The 20,677-nt window shown below is 43.8% G+C and overlaps 1 protein-coding gene across 5 annotated transcripts in view; it reads left to right on the top strand.

Moving 5' to 3' along the window:
* The window catches only part of HIRA (histone cell cycle regulator), a 74,435-nt gene that overhangs the window by 35,926 nt on the left and 17,832 nt on the right, over nt 1-20,677 (top strand). For all 5 annotated transcript variants that reach the window (XM_060028544.1, XM_060028543.1, XM_060028542.1 and 2 more), the window contains 4 exons: nt 4,837-5,034; nt 6,681-6,842; nt 18,662-18,866; nt 19,214-19,318. In XM_060028544.1, the coding sequence (XP_059884527.1) occupies nt 4,837-5,034; nt 6,681-6,842; nt 18,662-18,866; nt 19,214-19,318 (670 nt within the window). The remainder of the gene's footprint in view (nt 1-4,836; nt 5,035-6,680; nt 6,843-18,661; nt 18,867-19,213; nt 19,319-20,677) is intronic.

Genomic DNA, 20,677 nt, shown 5'->3' with positions numbered 1-20,677 from the left:
ACATATTTAAAATAGACATAAATGGGAAATAATCAAAGATGAAGAATAAATCAAAAGGGTGAAAGACATCTTTGCTGAACTCTGCAAATAAATTTGAAAGTAAATTATTTGGGGGAAAAAATAACGAAAATTGAAGAAAATCTGTACAGATGAATTATTATAGAAGAAATAGAGGACACTCTCAAACAGTTAACCTATCAAAGGCCACCAGAGTAAGACGGCTTGACAGGAAAATTCTAACAAACTTAAAGAACAGCTCATTCTAATACTATTGAAAATATTCTAGTGCTTTGAAAAAGAAGGAAAGCTTGCAAAATCTTTTTTTTTAATGAACACAATATTGAAATTTCATAATCAAAATGTGACAAAGATATAGTAAATTTCTGATCAATCTTATATCCAAATGTCAATGCAAAATCCTAAATAAAATCATCACAAACAGAATGTTACAATGTGTTAAAATGCTAATACACTATAAACAAGTAAAATTTATTTCAGGAAAGCGAGATGCTTCAAATGATTTGGGGAAACTTGATTTACTCCTACATGTCAGTAGATCAAAATAAATAAATTATATGATCATCTCTGTAGGTGCTTAAGAGGCATTTTTATTAAACCCAACATCATTGTTATTTAAAACTCAGTTAAATGGGAACAGATAGATGTTTGTTAAACTTGTTAAACTATCTTACTTCAAATTAAATTTAAGAATTGAACACATGTCTACACCTGTGACTGTAATTTAACATTGTTCTAGAGATCCCAGCTCCTATGGTTAGTTAAGAGAAAGAAGAAATTAGAAAGGAGGTGGTAAATGTGTCATTAGTCAAAGATGGTATAATCTGAAAGAGAATCAACTGGAAAAACCACCATAGACAGTAAAAGAAGACAGTGAGATGACTGGGTGCAACATAGCAAGATCAATTAGCACCAATTACCTTTAGAAGATGCAAAGGAAGAAATCACTTTCACAAATGTAGTACCTAGAATGTAACAAGAAATGGAGATCTTTATGAAGAAAAAATTTTAAAGTCTACTGAGATACCTAAAAGAAAATTCACAGAAATGCATACCATTTATTAGATAGGATGTCTCGGTATCATAAAGATGACAAATCTCCCTCAGCCTATAAATGTAACATGAGCCAATACAAATAACCATATGAGTTTTCAGCATCAGACAAACTGATTCTGAAGTTCTGTGAAAAAGTACATAGGAGTAGCTAAAATATTTCTGGAAAAGATTAATCAGGAAAGACTAGCCCCACTAGAAATTAAATCTTACAAGCTATAATAATTAAAATAGTGAGGTACTGACACATGAATAGAACAGTGGAATACAATAGAAAACTCAGAAATAGACTCAAATATTTATGAGAACTTTAAAGGTAATATTTTGCATCTGTGATGAATCATTACCTAATTCAATAAATGAAGTGAGGAAGTGATATTCTCTAGAAACAAAATTGAAGCCCTACAAGTATATGCAATGGAGAAAAGACAGTTTCTTCAGCAAGTGGTGTTGAGAAAGCTACACAGCCGCATGTAAATCAATGAAATTAGAACACTGCCTCACACCATATACAAAAATAACTCAAAATGGCTTAAAGACTTAAATATAAAACATGACACCATAAACTCCTAGAAGAGAACATAGGCAAAAATTCTCTGAGATAAATCGTACCAATGTTTTCTTCAGTCAGTCTCTCAAGGCAATAGAAATAAAAACAAGGGCTTCCCTGGTGGTGCAGTGGTTAAGAATCTGCCTGCCAATGCAAGGGACACGGGTTTGAGCCCTGGCCCGGGAAGATCCCACATGCCGCAGAGCAACTAAACCCATGTGCCACAACTCCTGGGCCTGAGCTCTAGAGCCTGCAAGCGACAACTACTGAGCCCATGTGCCACAACTACTGAAGCCTGCGCACGTAGAACCCGTGCTCCGCAACAAGAGAAGCCCACGCACCACAACGAAGAGCAACCCCCACTCACTGCAACTAGAGAAAGCCCGCACACAGCAACGAAGACCCAACACAGCCAAAAAAAATAATAAATTTATTTTTAAAAAGAAATAAAAACAAAAATAGATAAATGGAACCTAATCAAACTTACAAGCTTTTGTACAGCAAAGGAAATCAGGAACAAAATGAAAAGACAGCCTACAAACTGGGAGAAAATATTTGCAAATGATGCGACCGACAAGGGCTTAATTTCAAAAATACAGAAACAGCTTATGCAACTCAATAATAAAAAAAAAACCCAATCGTGGGCTTCCCTGGTGGCACAGTGGTTGAGAGTCCACCTGCCAGTGCAGGGGACATGGGTTCATACCCCGGTCCGGGCAGATCCCACATGCCGCAGGGCGGCTGGGCCCGTAAGCCATGGCCGCTGAGCCTGTGCGTCCGGAGCCTGTGCTCCGCAACGGGAGAGGCCACAACAACAACAACAACAAAAAAACCCAATCAAAAAATGGGCAGAAGACCTAAACAGACATTTCTCCAAGGAAAACATACAGATGGCCAACAGAGACATGAAAGGATGCTCAACACCAATTATTAGAGAAATGCAAATCAAAACTACAGTGAAGAACCACCTCGCACTGGTCAGGATGGCCATGATTAAAAAGTCTACAAGTAACAAATGCTGGAAAGGGAGAAAAGTGAACCCTCCTACACTGCTAATGGGAATGTAAATTGGTGCAGCCACTATGGAGAATAGTATGGAGGTTCTTCAAAAAACTAAAGTAGAGTTGCCATGTGATCCACCAATCCCACTCCTGGGTATATATTTGGAGAAAGCAATAATTCAAAAAGATATATGCACCCCAATGTTCATAGCACACTATTCACAGTAGCTGAGACATGGAAACAACCTAAATGTCCATCAACAGATGAATGGATAATGAGGATGTGGTTTATATACAATGGAATATTACTCAGCCATAAAAAAGAATGAAATAATGTCATTTGCAGGTACACGGATGAACCTAGCGATGGTCGTACTAAGTAAAGTAAGTCAGAAAGAAAGGCAAATACCATATGATATCACTTATATGTGGAATCTAAAATATGACACAAATGAGCCTATCTACAAAACAGAAATAGATGCACAGAAATAGAGAGCGGACTTGTGGTTGCCAGCGGGTAGGTGGTGGGGGAGGGATGGATTGGGAGTTTGGGATTAGCAGATGCAAACTATTATATATAGGATGGATAAACAACAAGGTCCTACTGTGTAGCACAGGGAACTGTATTCAGAATCCTATGATAAACCGTAATGGAAGAGAATTGTGTGTGTGTGTGTGTGTAACTGAATCACCTTGCTGTACAGCAGAAATTAACACAACATTGTAAATCAACTATACTTCAATAAAATAAATTTAAAAAAACATTTGGAGCCCTATCTCACGCATTAAAATTTTGCACAGCTCAGAAATTTTTCAGAGAACATTCTGAACATCTCAGAGATTTTTTTAATGTTTAACTTTTTTATTATTTAAAATTTTAGAATATTCCATAGAAGAATACTTTCATAATCTCAGAGGTAAAAAAAGTCTTCAAAACACAACATCCTGGGGAAAATATTTCCTGTCCATATAGGAATTTTTGAATATGTAAATAGGTCTTACAATCAATAATAAAGACCAATAACCAAATAGAACCATGGATGACAGATATGAACAAACAGCTCCCAAAAAAGGGAAATCAGATGTTTCTAGATGAAAAAATTTCAACCTTGCATCAAAATAATGGCAAATTAAAATTGTAGTAAGATACTATTTTTCATCTCTCAGATTATCAGGTATCAAGAAGTTGGTAAAGGGCTTCCCTGGTGGCGCAGTGGTTGAGAGTCCTCCTGCTGATGCAGGGGACACAGGTTCGTGCCCCGGTCCGGGAAGATCCCACATGCCACGGAACAGCTAGGCCCGTGAGCCATGGCTGCTGAGCCTGCGCATCTGGAGCCTGTGCTCCGCAACAGGAGAGGCCACAACAGTGAGAGGCCCACGTACCGCAAAAAAAAAAAAAAAAAAAAGTTGATAAAACCGTTGATGAGGGTTTGGGGAAATAGGTACCCATGCACGGCTTGTGAGGTGAACCTCAAAGCAGGGCCCTTGAGAACTATTTATCCAAAATCATCGATGAACATTCCATTTGCTGCTGCAGTTCCTTCTAGGAATTTATCCCACGTAACGTATGAAACAAGTGGGATGACAGTTACAACAGCAGGCGTCTCTGTGTGTGCCCCGTGTCATGCGCTACAGGAAGTACGTTAGTCCAGACAGCGGCCTCGTGGGGAGGGTCCTGTCATCTCTTTTGCAGACATGGTGGCTGAGGTGCCCAAGGCCTCAGAGCCTGTGCATGGCTGAGCCATGATACCCAGGGCCCTCAGCCGGCACACTGCAGTGTTTGTTACAGAAACACCGGGAAACCGTCCAGCTGTTCCTCACGAGAGGCTGGTTGGGTAAACCATGGCACGTCCACGCTGCCCATAATGAAAGGGAGGCCCACTCTGTGCACTGTGTTTCCCCAGCCCCAAGACACATTTGCACATGGTAACACCTCTTGAGATCAGAGTGCATCTTATCAGTGACACCTGACAGTTATAATCAGTCAGTTTTTTTCTTTCTTAGTGGTATATAAAGTACCAGTTCATCTTAGATCTAATTAAATGTCGTGTATGGAGTGATTTTAATTTCCTTTTTACTTTTCTGTAACTTACATAGAAATTCTGCCATGAAAATACATCGCCATTGGACCCAGAAAAAAATTTGCTTAGGATGTGTAAGTACTCAATGTGGTGCTTGACGTCCAAGGCTGACTTTTCTCCTTCTCGACAACAGGGACTTCTCCACGGCCTTCTTCAACAGCATCCCGCTCTCGGGTTCCCTGGCAGGCACCATGCTCACCTCTCACAGCAGCCCGCAGCTGCTGCCGCTGGACTCCAGCACCCCCGTCCCCTTCGGCACCTCGAAGCCTTCCACAGAGCCTGTGGCGGCGACCGGCACCAGGCCTGCGGGTGATTCTGTCAGTAAGGACAGGTGAGTAGGTGCCAAGCTTGGTCCTGTACCTGGGCAAGTGCGGTTTGGACAGTTCCAGGGACACTTCGCGGCCTCTTCAGTAAAGAAAAGAGGCAGGTGCTTGGTTTCAGGTGAGGGCCTGCTCAGAAGGGAGCCTTGATCAGGAGAGTCTGATGATTAGGGCCCTGAGGACTTCATGTCCTGCGGGAAGATGCAGTCCCAGAATGGGAATACTAAGGATGGCAACTGGCCCGTGACACGTCACCTGTCACGGGGCCAGCCCACCTTCGGCCGGCCTGCTCATGTGCCACGGCACAGACTCCCCTTACACTCAGAATACATTTGCTCGGGGAGCCCATTGTCTTCACTGGCCATCACGTGGAAACCAAACTAGAAGTCTGAAAGGACCAGAGGAGCGTGACTAAGAGCCAAGAGCCATTTGCCCAGCGCCTGCTCTGAGTGACAAGCTGTGCCAGGCCCGACGTCTGCAGGGGTTGATTGGTGGGTCCTCGTCTCCGGGGAGGATCTAGGCTGGTAGGGGAAGAGGTAGCCACAGGGGTGCAGGGCTGATCCTCTGAGGGCCTTGGCAGGCAGGTCTCAGGAAGGCTTCTCAATTAGGCTGAGCCAGGGGACGGGGCTGGGGAGTAGGGGCAACAGCGAGAGCAGAGGCCTGGAGCCTGAAGAGTGGTGGGCGACAGGAGGAAGGCTGGCTTCTCCCTGGAGTGGACACACAGGCGCTGGGACTTGCACCTTAGGAAACGACCAGCAGTGGGGCCCAAATTTAGCTGCTGCACTGGCACACAACTGACACTGTCAACGTGACCCTCCATCACCAGGGACAGAGCCGTGCATTATCACAGCTCCTGCCTCTGGTGTCATGGCTGTGGAGGCATGCACCAGGCTTCGAGTATCCCCTCTCCCTTGAGGGAAGAGAAGGATATGGAGCAGCAAGACCAGTCAGGAAGCAGAGCATTGGGAGGAAGGGTGTCTGGGGAAGGACAGAACGCCAGGTTTGCAAAATGTTCAACAGTTGGCCGTGCAGGTCCCAGGAGAGGAGGGGAGGGTCATATAGGTACCTGCGGGCATCTGGCCTGGGGTCCAGCGGCGGGGAGGGCAGTTAGCCCGGATGTGGGCAGAGGAGGCCCCATGGCTTTGACCCAGCGTGTGGGATGTGCTGGGACAACGGAGCTGGCAAGCTCCAGCCTGAGCTCCCTTTCCTCTGTGGAGTCAGAGACACAGGGAGCACTTGGAGGAGAGCATAAAGGGTGTGTGATTGTCCCTGTGAGACCGTGGTCAGAGCTGGTGGTCAGAGCGGTTTGGGTGGAGCTGCTGTATTCAGGTTGTGGAGACAGAGCTCTATGGTGAGGAAAAGGGGGTTGTAGGAACCACTGTTGAGGCCTCGTGCTACCCCCAGAAGCTCTGAGAACACTAAAGTGGTACGGGTGTGAGTGCATTTGCTCACAGTCTTCTCAGAAAGCCAAACTCCCAGAACTTTAATATGTGAAGGTATTAAAGAAAGTTGGCAATAGTCGATTACGTCTTGAAATTATTTATGGAAGTTTGATATTTGTGCCCCATTCACTTGGCTCCAAGCCCCACAAATCCCGGACTCCCGGATCCTCAGTGGGTTGTGCTGATGTGGCCTTCCGTCTCCACCCCACCCCCAGCGTGAATGCGGCCTCTGCTCCTGCTGCACCGTCCCCCTCCATCCTCACAACCCCGTCCAAGATCGAACCTATGAAAGCGTTCGACTCCCGATTCACGGAGCGCTCCAAAGCCACGCCGGGGGCTCCTGCCTTGGCCGGTTTGACCCCGACAGCTATGGAAAGGTAGGTGGTGGCTGTGTGGGGCCCCAGAGATGGGGAGGGTACAGACTTGGGCCAGCCGTGCCATGTCCGCCTTCCTATGAGGGTGCAGACTCCTGTCCCTCTGTATTCAGGAGCCACCACTCTGAGGAGAAAGGTGTGGCTGCCTCACGGAGCCATGGGGTGGGGGTGGGGGACCAAAGGGCAGAGGCACGAGGGCTGGTGGGTGCAGAGGCTGTGCTGAGATGGTCAGAGGGTGGGAGGCTCTGGTCCTGGCCTTCTGCTCAGACACTGACCAGGAGGTCGGGAGCTGAAATTAAAGTGATGGAGGGGAGGCCTCTGTGAGGTCCAACGGGCTTCTGAGCCCCTGCAGCATGTCCTCTGCACCTTCCTGAGTACAGGCAGCAGTCATGGGAGGGGCAGGAGTTCTCCTGAGGAGCCACACTGAGTGTTTCAGCCTCTGCTATTGACACAGAGCTTCTCTGCCTCCTGGGAGGGCCTCCTGCCGAGCCTGCTGTGGCACGGAGCTCACTGCCTGGTCCAGCAAGTCGAAGGCTGGGAGAGTCTGAGGGGGGGCCGGGCCACCTTCCTCCACACGGGCCAGGGCCTTGAGTGCCAACCTGGAGCTGTGACCCACTGCAAGGTGATTGGGCTCAGCGTTACCATTAGCCACATCAGGGACGTGGGCCAGAGCCTCTTGCAGGAACCACATGGCCAGAAGGTGCCCAGTGGAGGGAGCATCTGGGATGAGACCTGTCCTTGCCATGGACGGTGTCTTCGAGCTAAAGCCACACTGTACTGTCCCCGGGGCTTCACCCATGTTCTCGAAACTGCTTGTCTGAGTGGGATTCATCCTTGGAGAATAGGCCCCAGAAGCCAGCATGGGACAGCTGTCCCTTCAGGTCAGCGGTGACTTTGGCGTGGGGTCTGCAGTGTGGTCACGTCTGTTTTATACAGGTGTTTCATGTGATCTTTTTACCCAGCAATTTTTCTGCCCATCAGTATAGAGGATCTGAAACCTCCTTGCTGCTAAACATTCTGAAATGCTGGATGAAACGTAACATGTCCCTAAAGTTGTGACTAGTTCACAAGAAAGTAAGTGAAGTCCCTAGGAGCCAAAATCTAAGAGTGAACAAAACAACCAGAGCAGTGGGTGTTAGGAGGTTACTGGCCTGGTGAACAAGGACCTTGAGTTTTAATGGCCACACAGATTTGAGACAGGGCCTTAGGCCTGAGCCACGTAGGGATTGGAACCTAAGACACTAGCATGAAGTCAAGCTGCTTAAAAAAGTGTACCTCCAGTGAGAGGGGGACTAGAAGAAACCTGACTGACAGCATAGGAACATGGCCAGAGCCTGGAATGTCTCAGCCTGCCCTCTGAGTTAGGAAAACAGTCTTTCCCTGAGGCTGTGTCACCACAGGCCTGCCCTCAAGTGGATTGGAGGTCACTTTAACACTACCTCTGTCATCTGGAAATCACCAACCCAAGAACTGGACACAAAAGAAGATTCTAGTCTAATTAACACCCCAGAGGCACTTGGCAAAGCAAATATAAATCCATCCTGACCCCAGGGGGTACTGTGTTCCCATTAAAGAAACACTGCCTGAGATGACTCAGAATCCAAAGGAACAAAGCCCGTGAAGAAACCCTGATCATCCACGCGTGCCGGGAGCAGAAGGTGTAGACCTCTGTACCTCTGATGGTAGATTGTCAGATGGTGGCTGTAAAATAAACACGCGTAAGATGGTCAAAGACAAGAAAGATAAAGAAAACGTGAGGAAAGATTCGTAATCTATCCCATGTATAAAAATTAACTCAAAATGGATTGAAGAACTAAATGTAAGAGTTAAACTGTAAAACTCTTAGAAGAAAACATAGATGTGACCTTGGATTAGAAAACTGTTTCTTAGATGTGACACCTAAAACACAAGCAACTAAAGAACAAATAGAAAAATTGGGCATCATCAAAACTTAAAACTTTTGTGCTTCAAAGAGCACTGTCAGCAGAATGAAAGGACAACCTACTAAATGGGAGAAAATATTTGCAAATCACATCTGAGTGAAGAGCTCTTATAGCTCAACAGTAAAAAGAGTAATAACCCAGTTTTTAAATGGACAAAGGATTTAAATAGACATTTCTCCAAAGAAGATAAACAACCATAAGCACATAAAAAAACATTCAACATCATTAGTCGTCAGAGAAATGCAAACCAAAACTACAGTGAACTACCACTTCGCACCCACTAGGATCCGTGATCAGAAAGTCAGATAATAAGAAGTGTTAGTGAGGATGGGGAGAAATCAGGACCCTTGTAGATTCTGGTGGGATTGTAAAATGGTTCAGCTGATTTAGAGGACAATCTGGCGTTTCCATAAATGGTTAAAATAGAGTTACTGTCTGAGCCAGCAATCCCACACCTAGGTAGATACCCAAGAGAATTGAAAACGTATTCATGTAAAAACTTGTACACAAAAGTTCATATCAGGGGACTTCCCTGGTGGTCCAGTGGTTAAGAATCCACCTTCCAATGCAGGGGACATGGGTTTGATCCCTTTGATCCCTTGTCGGGCAACTAAGATCCCACATGCTGCAGGGCAACTAAGCCTGAGTGCCGCAACTAGAGAGCCCATTTGCCGCAAATACTGAGCCTGCACACCACAACTAGAGAGAAGCCTGCATGCTGCAATGAAAGATCCACATGCCACAATGAAGACCCAATACAGCCAAAAAAAAAAGTTCATATCCGTATTATTCATAATAGCAAAAAAGTGGAAATATCCCAAATGTCCGTCAATTGATGAATGGATTTTTAAAATGTGGTACATCCATACAGTATATCAATAATATTATTTGGCAATAAAAAGGAATGGAATGCTTATACATGCCACAACAGGGAAAAACCTTGACAACGTTATGCTAAGTGAAAGAAGCCAGTCACAAAGGACCACATGTTCTATGATTCCATTTATATTTAATTCCGGAATAGGCAAATCCATGGAGACAGAAAGTAGATTAGTGGCTGCCAGGGCAGGATGGGGTGAGTGCTGATGGATACAAAGTTTCTTTTGGGGATTATGAAAGTGCTCAAGGCTTAGCGGTGATGATTGATGGCCTTATGAATATACTAAAAACTACTGAATTCTATACTTTAAAATGGTGACTTTTATAGTATGTGAATTATAGCTCAGTTAGAAATAATACACCATCAAAAAGACCAGATAGATTTGGAAATGAACCCGAAAATACTTTTGGAAAAGAAAAATAATAATCATTGCAATTGAAGAGTCAGCGGAGGGAATTCCCTGGCGGTCCAGTGGTTAGGACTCAGTACTTTCACTGCCAGGGGCCCAGGTTTCAATACCTGGTCGGGGAACTAAGATCCTGCAAGCCACGCGTCCAAAAAAAAAAACCTCAGTGGGCATATTTGACAGCAGAGGAGGCCCAGCTGAGGAGTGCATTTGATCTGAGGAAATGGCCTGGGTGCTGCAGAGGTGAAGAGGTGGAGCCCAAGGAGGAGTGTCTGGAGGGCAGAGGGTAGGGTCTGCGTGCACCTAACAGGAGTTCCCCAAAGAGGGCGGGCTGTGGGGCATTGGTCAAGAGGGAGTGGCCGATGTTTCATAGGCTTAAGCAAGTATTGAAATCTCAGTTTTGGAAATGGAGTGAGCTCTGAATAGCCAGAATAAAACACAATTTCCACCTTAGTGAAACCACAGGGCACCATAGCTAGGAATTCCTTCTGTTCACTGAGGGAAGATGTTCACCTTGTAGGTCTCCATGGCCCTTATCGTTGTCAGTTCCTAGCTCTCAGGGAGTGCAGACCCTGCTTTGAGAAGTGCAGAGGCTACCCCTTGAATCAGGCTGCTAGAGGGCAAAGTCTTGATGCATGACCTGGGCCCGATGCCACCAGGGATTGTCCCTCAGTAGCTGTGTTACCCACATCTCATAAGGCCTTTCAGCCACACATACAGCTCCAGCAGGAACTATAGAATAAGGGCTCATCAAGTTTGCCATTCTCAGCTTCTCCCTTGAAAAGGCAGTGAATAAATAAAAGAATCAAAAACCCAAAAAAATAAGAAAGTGGCAGTGAGTGAGTATTCACTTAGGGCCAAGCTTCCTGCTTCTGAGGCAGCAGGAGGGTCTGGTATCAGGCACAGTAAGTTCACCTCCTGAACATCCCTCTTGCTTCAGCTGTTTATCCCTCCCTCTGTCCTTCCTGAATACCTGAAAACCACTGATCTTTTTACTGTCTCTACAGTTTTGCCTTTCCTAGAGTGTCATATAATTGGAAACATACTGTACCTAGCCTTTTCAAACGGGTGTCTTTTACTTAGTAATATCCATTTAAGGTTCTTCCATGCATTTTCATGGTTTGATAGCTTATTTCTTATTATTAACAGATCTTGTCCCATTTTATGGATGCACATAGTTTGTATGTACCACAGTTTAAGCATTCCCCCATTGAAGGACATCATGGTTTCTTCCATTTTTTGGCAATTATATATAGATGATGTATAAAAACTGCTGTCAGTACTCACATATAGGTTTTTGTGTGAATATATGTTTTCATCTCCACTGGGCAGATACCTAGGAGTGCAACTGCTGGTTGGTATGGTAAGACTAGGTTTAGCTTTGTAAGAAACTGCCAGACTGTCTTCCAAAATGACTGCAGTCCCACCAACAGTGAATGTGTTCATTTGATCCACATCCTTGTTGGCGTTTGGTATCATCAATTTTCTGGGTTTTAGCCGTTCTAATAAGTGTTTAGTGGTATCTTGTTTTAATTTTCAATTGCTGAATGACATATGATGCTGAACATCTTTTCATACACTTATCAGCCATCTCATCTTTGGTGAGTGCCTGTTCAGATCTTTGTTCATTTTTTTAAATTGGTTATTTCTTTTTATTTATTTATTTGTTTTATTTATTTATTTTGGCTGTGTTGGGTCTTCGTTGCTGCGCGTGGGCTTTCTCTAATTGCGGCAAGCGGGGGCCACTCTTCATTGCAGTGCGCGGGCTTCTCACTGCGGTGGCCTCTCTTAGCTGCAGAGCACGGGCTCCAGGCGCGTGGGCTTCAGCAGTTGCAGCACGTGGGCTCAGTAGTTGTGGCTCACGGGCTCCAGAGCACAGGCTCAGTAGTTGTGGCGCACGGGCCTAGCTGCTCCACAGCATGTGGCATCCTCCCGGACCAGGGATCGAACCCGTGTTCCCTGAACTGGCAGGTGGATTCTCAACCACTGTGCCACCAGGGAAGCCCTAATTGGTTATTTCTTACTGCTGAATTTTAAGAATTCTTTGTATATTTTAGATACAAGTCTTTTTTCAGGTAATGTGATTCACAGATATTTTCTCCCAGTCTTTGATTTGGCTTTCCATTCTCTTGACAGTGTCTTTCTCAGAGCAGAAATTTTTAATGTTAATGAAGTCCAACACATTAGATTTTTTTTTTTTCTATCATGGATCATGCTTTTGGTGTTGTAACAAAAACTCATTGCCAGGGCTTCCCTGGTGGCGCAGTGGTTGAGAGTCCGCCTGCCGATGCAGGGGACACGGGTTCGTGCCCTGGTCCGGGAAGATCCCACATGCCGCGGGGTGGCTGGGCCCGTGAGCCATGGCTGCTGAGCCTGCGCGTCTGGAGCCTGTGCTCCACAACGGGGGAGGCCACAACAGTAAGAGACCCGCGTGCTGCAAAAAAAAAAAAAAAAAAAAAAAAAACTCATTGCCAAACCCAAGTTCACCTAGACTTCCTACTATGTTTTCTTCTGAGTTCTCATTTTATAGTTTTGCATTTTACACTTAGATCTATGATCCGTTTTGAGTTAATGTTTGTGAAAGATATACGGTCTGTGTCTAGATTTAGTATTTGCATGTGGACGTCCATTTGTGCCAGCACCATTTGTTGAAAGATTATTCTATGTCTTTGCCTTTATCAAAGATCAATTGACTACATTTGTTTAGATCTATTTTAGGGTCTTTTCCTTTTCATATAAACTTTAGAATAAGTTTGTTGATACTATAGTATAAGTTTCTGGGATTTTTGTTGGGATTCCATTGACTCTCTAGATCAAGTTAGGAAAAGTTGACATCTTAACAATATTGAGTCTTCCTATTCATGAACATAAAATATCTCAGTTTATTTTGATCTTTGATTTCTTTCATCAGAGTATTGTTTCCCTCATAGAATTTATACATATTTTGTTATATTTCTATCAAATTATTGCTCTTTTGGCACCAGTATAAGTGGTATTGTGTTTAGAATTTCAAATACCGCTTGTTCATTGCTGGTATATAGAAAAGCAGTCGACTTTTGTATGTTAACCTTGTATCTTGCAACCTTGGTATAATTGCTTATTAGTTACAGATTTTGTTGTTGTTGATTCTTTGGAATTTTCTACAATGACACAGTGTCATCACTGATGTTTTTATTCACTGAACACAGTTTTATTTTTCCTTCCCAATCTTTATACCTTTTATTTCCGTCTCTTGTCATACTGTATTAGCTAAGACTTCCAGTAAAATGTTAACAGTAAGGTTTTTTTGTGGTTATTCTTTATCAAGTTAAGTTCTCTATTTCTAGTTTGCTAAGTTTTTATCATTAATAGGTGTTTGGTTTTGTCATATGCTTTTTCTGCATCAGTTGATATGGTCATAATGCTCTTCTTTAGTGTTGTTGGATGTGGTGGGTTACGTTAATTGATTTTTGAATGTTAAATCAGTATGCCTACCTGGAATAAATCCCATTTGGTCATGGTGTATAATTCATTTTATACATTGTTGGATTCAATTTGCTAATATTTTGTTGAGGATTTTTGAATCTTTGTTCATGAGAGATATTGGTCTGTAGTTCTTCTTTCTTGTAATCTGGTTTGGATATTAGTTAGGGTAATGCTGGCCTCATAGGAGTTAGGATTTATTTCCTGTACTTCTGTTTTCTGGAACAGATTGTGGAGAATTGGTATAATTTCTTTCTTAAATGTTTGATAGAATTCACCAGTAAAACTGTCTGGGTCTGGTGCTTTCTTTCTTGGAAGATTATTAATTGTTGGTTAATTTCTTTAATAGATACAGGTCTATTCAGATTTATTTTTCCTTGTGTGAGTTTTGTGGATTTTTTTTTTCAAAGAACTGGTCCATTTTAACTAACTTATCAAATATATGGGTATAAAGTTGTTCATAATATTCCTTTATGATCCTTTTAATGTCCATGGATGGGATCAGTAGTGAGGGCCCCCTTTCATTTCTTTCTTTTTTTATTGATGTGTAGTTGATTTACAATATTGTGTTAGTCTCACACAATATATTTTGTGTAGCAAAATCACTCAGTTATATATTTTTCAGATTATTTTCCATTATAGGTTATTACAAGATATTGAATATGGATCCTTGTGCTATACAGTAAATCCTTGTTGCTTACCTCCCCTTTCATTTCTTTATTTTTATATAAATTATTTTATTTTTTTTTTGGCTGCATTGGGTCTTTGTTGCTGCACGCGGGCTTTCTCTAGTTGCAGTGAGCAGGGGCTACTCTTTGTTGAGGTGCGCAGGCTTCTCATTGCAGTGGCTTCTCATTGTGGAGCACGGGCTCTAGAGCACAGGCTCAGTAGTTGTGGTGCGCAGGCTTAGTTGCTCGGCAGCATGTGGAATCTTCCTGGACCAGGGCTTGAACCTGTGTCCCGGCATTGGCAGGCGGATTCTTAACCACTGCACCACGAGGGAAGTCCCTCCCCTTTCATTTCTGATATTAGTAATTTGTGTCTTCTCTCTCCTTTTCTGATTAGCCTCACTATAAGTTTATCAATTTTATTGATCTTTTCAAAGAACTGGCTTTTTATTTCATTGATTTTTCTCTATTTTCCCTTTTCAATTTCATTGATTTATGCTCTAATTTTTACTATTTACTTTATTCTGCTTGCTTTAGATTATTTTGCTTATTATTGCATTAATGTTACTGCATTATTATTTTTATTTAATATTATTTTATTTTTTATTATTAATTTTCTACTGCTTGCTCATCTTTTTCTAGTTCCTAAAGGTGAAGTTATTTCAGGTCTTTCTTTTTTTCTAATTTATGCATTCTCTGCAATAAGCTTCCCTCTAAGCACTGCTTTCACTGTATCCCATAAAGTTTGACATTGTGTTTTCATTTTAATTTAATTCAATATTTTAAAATTTCTTTTGAGACTTTTTCTCTGATCCATGTGTTATTTAGAAATGTTGTTTAATCATGAAAGATGTGTGTTTTCTGACTTTCTGTTATTGATGTCTACTTTAATTCTGTTGTGGTCTTGAAGCATACTTTGTATGATTTCTGTTCTTTTATATATGTTAGAGTATATTTTATGACCCAGAATATGGTCTATACTAGTGAATATTCCATGTGATCTTGAGAATAGTGTATATTCTGCTATTGATAAATGAAGTATTTTTTAAATGTCAATTAAATACAATGAATGATGGTACTGTTCAATTAATTATGTCCTCATTGATTTTCTGTCTGTTGGATCTGTTGATTACTGATAGAGGTATATGGAAATCTCCAGCTATAATAGTGGACTTGTGTAGTTCTTCTTCCAGTTCTATCAGTTTTTCCACATGTATTTTGACACACTCTGTTGTTAGATGTATGCATATTAAGGATTGCTATGTCTTCTTGGAAAATCGACCCTCTTATCATCATATAATGCCTGTCTTTATTCTTGATAATTTTCCTTACTCTGATGACTGCTTTGTCTGAGATTAATACAGCTACTCCAGCTTTCTTTTAATTAGTGTTAGTGTGGCATGTCCTTCTCCATCCCTTTTTTTAAAGAGTAGACTTATTTTTTTTGAACAGTTTAAGGTTCACAGCAAAATCGTACAGAAAGTACAGAGAGTTCTCATATACCCCTCTGCCTTAACTATTGACATCCCACATCTGAGTGATACATTGGTTACAACCAATAAAACTACACAGACACATCATTATCACCCAAAGTCTATAGTTTACATTAAGTGTTCACCTTTGGTGTTGTGCATTCTGTGGGTTTGGACAGTGTATAAGGACATGCATCTACCACCATAATGGTATCATACAAAATAGTTTCACTGACCTAACAATCCTCTGCACTCTGCCTGTTCATCCCTCTCTCCTCCCAACCGCTGGCAATAACTGATATTTTTTTTACTATTTCCATAGTTTTTTGTTTTCCAGAATGTCATATAGTTGGAACCAGCCTTTACTTTTAATTTATGTGTCTTTATATTTAAGCTGAGTTTCTTGTAGACAACATATATGTGGGTTTTCTTTTTCATTCTTTTTGTCAGTTTCTTTTAATTGGTATATTTGGAATATTTGTATTTAAAGTGATTATTGATATAGTGAATTAATATCTACCATATTCTTAACGATTTTGGTCTCCCCCTTTTTCTTCTGCCTTCTCTGGTTTTAATTGAGCATGTTTTTGGTATGATTCCATTTTCTCTCTCTTATATTATCTCTTAGCATTATCTAAGAATATCTTAGATAGTAAGATAATGTGTCTCTTCCATTGTCTCTCTTAGCATGTCAACTGTACTGCTTTTTAAATTTTTTTTAGTGGTTGCCCTACAGTTTGAAATAAGCATTTATAACTAAATACACTTTCAAATAATGTTATAATGCTGAAGAGTAGTGCAGGTGCCTGTTAACAAAGTATTCCCAATTCTTTCTTTCCAAGACATATAACATTGCTACTGTTTATTTATTTCACTTATCATCCAATACATTGTTGCTGTTACTAGTTTGAACAAAAAGTTATCTTTTACTTGTGTGTGTGTGTGTGTGTGTGTGTGCGTGTGTGTGGCCTGTGGATTTTAGTTCCCCGACCAGGGATTTTTTTTATAATATGATTATGTTCTATTTTTTATTTCTTATTTAGAGAATGTGATTTGTTCTTTTTTTAAATTAATTAATTAATTAATTAATTTTGGCTGCACTGGGTCTTTGTTACAGTACTCGGGCTTCTCTAGTTGCAGTGCTTGAGCTCTAGAGCTCACGGGCTCAGTAGTTGTGGCACATGTGCTTATTGTGGTATGTGGGATCTTAGTTCCCCAACCAGGGATCAAACCCAGACCCCCTGCATTGGGAGCAAAGAGTCCTAACCACTGGACTGCCAGAGAATTCCCAAAAAGTTATCTTTTAATTAAGAATAAGACAAATAAAATTCTTACAGTACTTATTCTTTCTCTAGCACTTTCTTCATGCAGATCTGAGTTTTTGACCTGTATCATTTTCCTTCTCTCTGAAGAACTTCTTTTAACATTTCTTGCAAGGCAGTTCTGCTGCAACACATTTCCTCTAGTGTCTTTTTGTTGTTTTTGTCTGAGAAAACCTTTATTTCTCTTTCATTTTTTGAGATATAATTTCAGTGGGTACAGAATTCTAGGTTGCTGGGTTTGTTTTTAACACCTTATATGTTTCACTTAAGTCAGTTTTTGCTTGAACGGTTTCTGAAGAGAGGTCTGTTGTAACCTTTATTCTGTCCCTTATTAGCTGAAGTGTATTTTTCCCTCTGCTTCTCTCAAGAGTTTCTGTTTGTCTTTGGTTTGCTGCAGTTTATGTTATGTGTAGGTAGGTGTGGATTTTTTGATATTTATTCTACTTAGTGTTCTCTGAGCAGCTGAGATCTGTGGTTTGTTATCTTTCATTAATTTTGAAAAAGTCTTAGCTATTATTATTATTAAATTCTCTCTGCTTATATGATCCATCTGTTCTTGTGTGTAGTCCTGATTTTTCCATTAGAGCCTTTAACATATTAATAAGTTATTTAAAAATCCTGGCCTCATAATTCCAAAATTGCTGCCATGTCTGACTCTGGTTCTGATCCTGCTTCATCTCGAGACTGTTTCATTTTGGGTTTTTGTTTGATTTTGTTTTGTTTTGCCTTTTATCATGTCTTGTAATTTTTGTTGAAACCTGGACATAATGTACTAAGTAATAGGAACTGGGGGTAAAAGGTCTTTAATGTGAGGTTTTGTTTACCTGGTAAGAATTAGGTCTTATTTACTGTCTCCTGAAGCTGCAGGTGTTAGAGGCTTCCATTTCTTCTGGTGTCTTTGCTTTTCTCTCCCTGTTTTCCTTGAGTTTCCCTAGAAACTCCTTGTTAAATGGAGTCTGTGTCTTGCAGTTCTCTTAGTTGTGATCTAGTGTTCTTATTACACAGGGGCCCTGTTGATTTTGTGGGGTATTGGGGAGGAGAAGCACTCTCTAGTCTCATGATTGTCTCCTGTGTTGTTGTTGGGCCAGAGTCCCTGGCCTATGACCTTCAAGAGAGTTTCTTAGTGCGTGTGGAGGGGGACTAGGCTGGAGTTGGTTGATTGCCCTGCCCCCAGGTCACATCATACTCAGTAAAGTAGTTTTCCTTGGGGGAAGGCTTTTGTTAAGGAGAACAGGACTCTGGGTATGTTTCAGAGTGGTTGCTTTCCCCTTCCTCAGCCCAAAGCATATGGGAGGAGCCCTCCATTCCTGATCTCCACCCATGACAACTGGTGGAGCTCCTGGAGATAAAACTAACGCAAGTGTGGGTGCCCTCCTCCCTCCCTGGTGGGGGCTCCAGTCGGTTTTATGTCTTCGCCTTGTCTCCAGTTGTCAGGGCAGCTGTTTCTCTGGTGGGTCTAAGAAGAGTTGTTGGTGTACAGGTTTTCAGTTTTCCTCTTATTTTAAGAGTGAGAATGACGACTCCCAAGCAGTTTGCATCTTAGAGCAGAAACCAGAAGTCCTCTCCTACTTTTTTAATTTATTAACTTTTGGGGATGAGTATGGATTTTATTGATTATCATGAAACTAGTAGTCCTGTGGAAAAGCCACGGGTGTCTGTGTTTGTGCAGGTTGAAAGAGCAGAGCCTTGTGAAGGAGCTGCGGCCCCGGGATGTCCTGGAGAGCAGCAGTGACAGCGACGAGAAGGTCCCTGTGGCCAAGCCCTCCTCACTCTCCAAGCGGAAGCTGGAGCTCGAGGTGGAAACGGTGGAGAAGAAGAAGAAAGGGCGGCCTCGGAAGGACTCGCGGCTCATGCCCATGTCCCTGTCTGTGCAGGTGAGGCTGGCGGGCCGGTGCTGCCCCCGGCCCACCTCCTGAGCTCGGTGTGGGAGCCTGCATATGCCCTGGGGAAGAAGGGGGGCCCCGCGTGCCTCATCGGTGTGGGGAGAGCTGGCGTGGACACGTATACCTCCAGAACTGCCCCGACCCACCCAGAGTCCTTGAGCCCCTCCCTGGGGTCAGCTGCCTCGTCTCTGCAGTAGGGGTCTCTGTAGCGTTCATCTGCCCTCACAGAGGGTGGAAACACCCAGGTAGTAGGCCCAGCCTCACCTCTGGTGACTCACCTTTACCTGGCACTGCCCTCCAGTGCAGGGCAGGGCTCAGGGACATCTCTGCTCTTGCAGTCCCCAGCTGCCCTGACCGCAGAGAAGGACGCCGTGTGTTTGTCTGTCCCAGCAGCTGCGCTGAAGCTGCCCATGCCGGGCCCCCAGAGAGCCTTCACCCTGCAGGTGAGCAGACCTCCGCCTCCCTCCCTCCCAAGCCTGCACATTCTTTTTGTCCGCCTGCCCACCCCCACCCCCTGGGGGCTGTAAACCCTGAATTGTCACAGACTTGGGGCTGCTTTCAAGTGGCTCTCTATCACCTTCTGGGGGAAGTTGTGGCTGAGCAGAGCAGCCACCCAATCTTAACAAGAAGGCTGGCCTCTTCTCTGGGACCCCTCACTTCCCCAGCCCCCACGCCTCTCCTCCATGGCTTTACCCTCCATCTTCTGGGTGCCCAGCTCCTTCAAGACCTGTCCCAGGTGTTCCTTCTCCTGGAAGCCTCCTCGATCTCCACTCTTGGCCGTGGGCTCAGCCCATGGGACCGTGTGGCACTGGTCTGTCTCTTGACCAGCCTGCTGGCCTGTCCACTTCCCAGTGCCCAGCGTGGGGTCATCATCAGGGCCTTTCAAGGTCTCGAGTGGAATCTTCTAACTACGGGCTTGTTCAAAACACAGATCTACAGCAAGTAGTCCTTTATCCCCAGAGGCCCTCTGGCCGCTCAGCCCAGCACCCGTACCAGGCCTTGCACACACCGTCATCTCCCACCCTCTATACCTCAGCTCAGGTTCATGTCCTCGGGAAACCCTTTAGAACCCCACATGCAGGTGGGCTGCACGCTGCCCCAGCCCAGGCTGCCCCTCAGGGCTGCCAGGGGGCAGGTGGACAGGTCCTTCTGGATCTAAGGGTGGGGTCCCCTGGTTCTTCTTGCACAAATCCCCCTCCCAAACTCAGCCGGCCCCCATCACCCCAGGGCCTTCCTTGCAGAGTGCTGTGTGGGGCTGTTCTTGGTTTCTGGGGGCCCAGCCCCCAGCCACAGCCGACCCTCCACCCCAGCTCACACACTGCGTGGCCACACAAGTACGAACCGCTCACCTAGGTCCCACGTTGGGTATCTGCCTGTCTGCTCCCCAGACACAAAACACGAGGCTGAGCCCGTGTGGAGCTGGTGCTGAACTGCACACGTCTCCCCACGCTTTTCTGGGGACACTCCTATCAGTGACACTGGGCTCCAGTGTGCATGCCAAGGTGCACTGCCAAGGAGCTGGAGGGCCTAAGGGCTTTCCAGACCTTTCCTCCAAGTGCCGACACAGCCTCTGTTCTGGCCAAACCTGACAGTCTTTGAAGATCCTTCAGTTAGGAGTCAGGAGACCCATGTCCCCCCGAGCGGACTGGGGTCCTTCTGTGCCGTGTTCTCTTGGCCGGTTGCTTGCCTTCTCTGCATCCTCCCTTGTGAGAGGAGGTGGTGGGATCCGGAGGCTTCGAGGTCTTTAGCTGTGACACCAATTCTCTGCTCCACTGCACAGAGGACAAGGTGGACACCAGCTC

This window comes from Delphinus delphis, chromosome 13, assembly GCF_949987515.2.
Source record: "Delphinus delphis chromosome 13, mDelDel1.2, whole genome shotgun sequence".
In the NCBI taxonomy this organism is placed as follows: Eukaryota; Metazoa; Chordata; class Mammalia; order Artiodactyla; family Delphinidae; genus Delphinus; species Delphinus delphis.
This window is presented reverse-complemented; position numbering and strand designations above follow the sequence as displayed.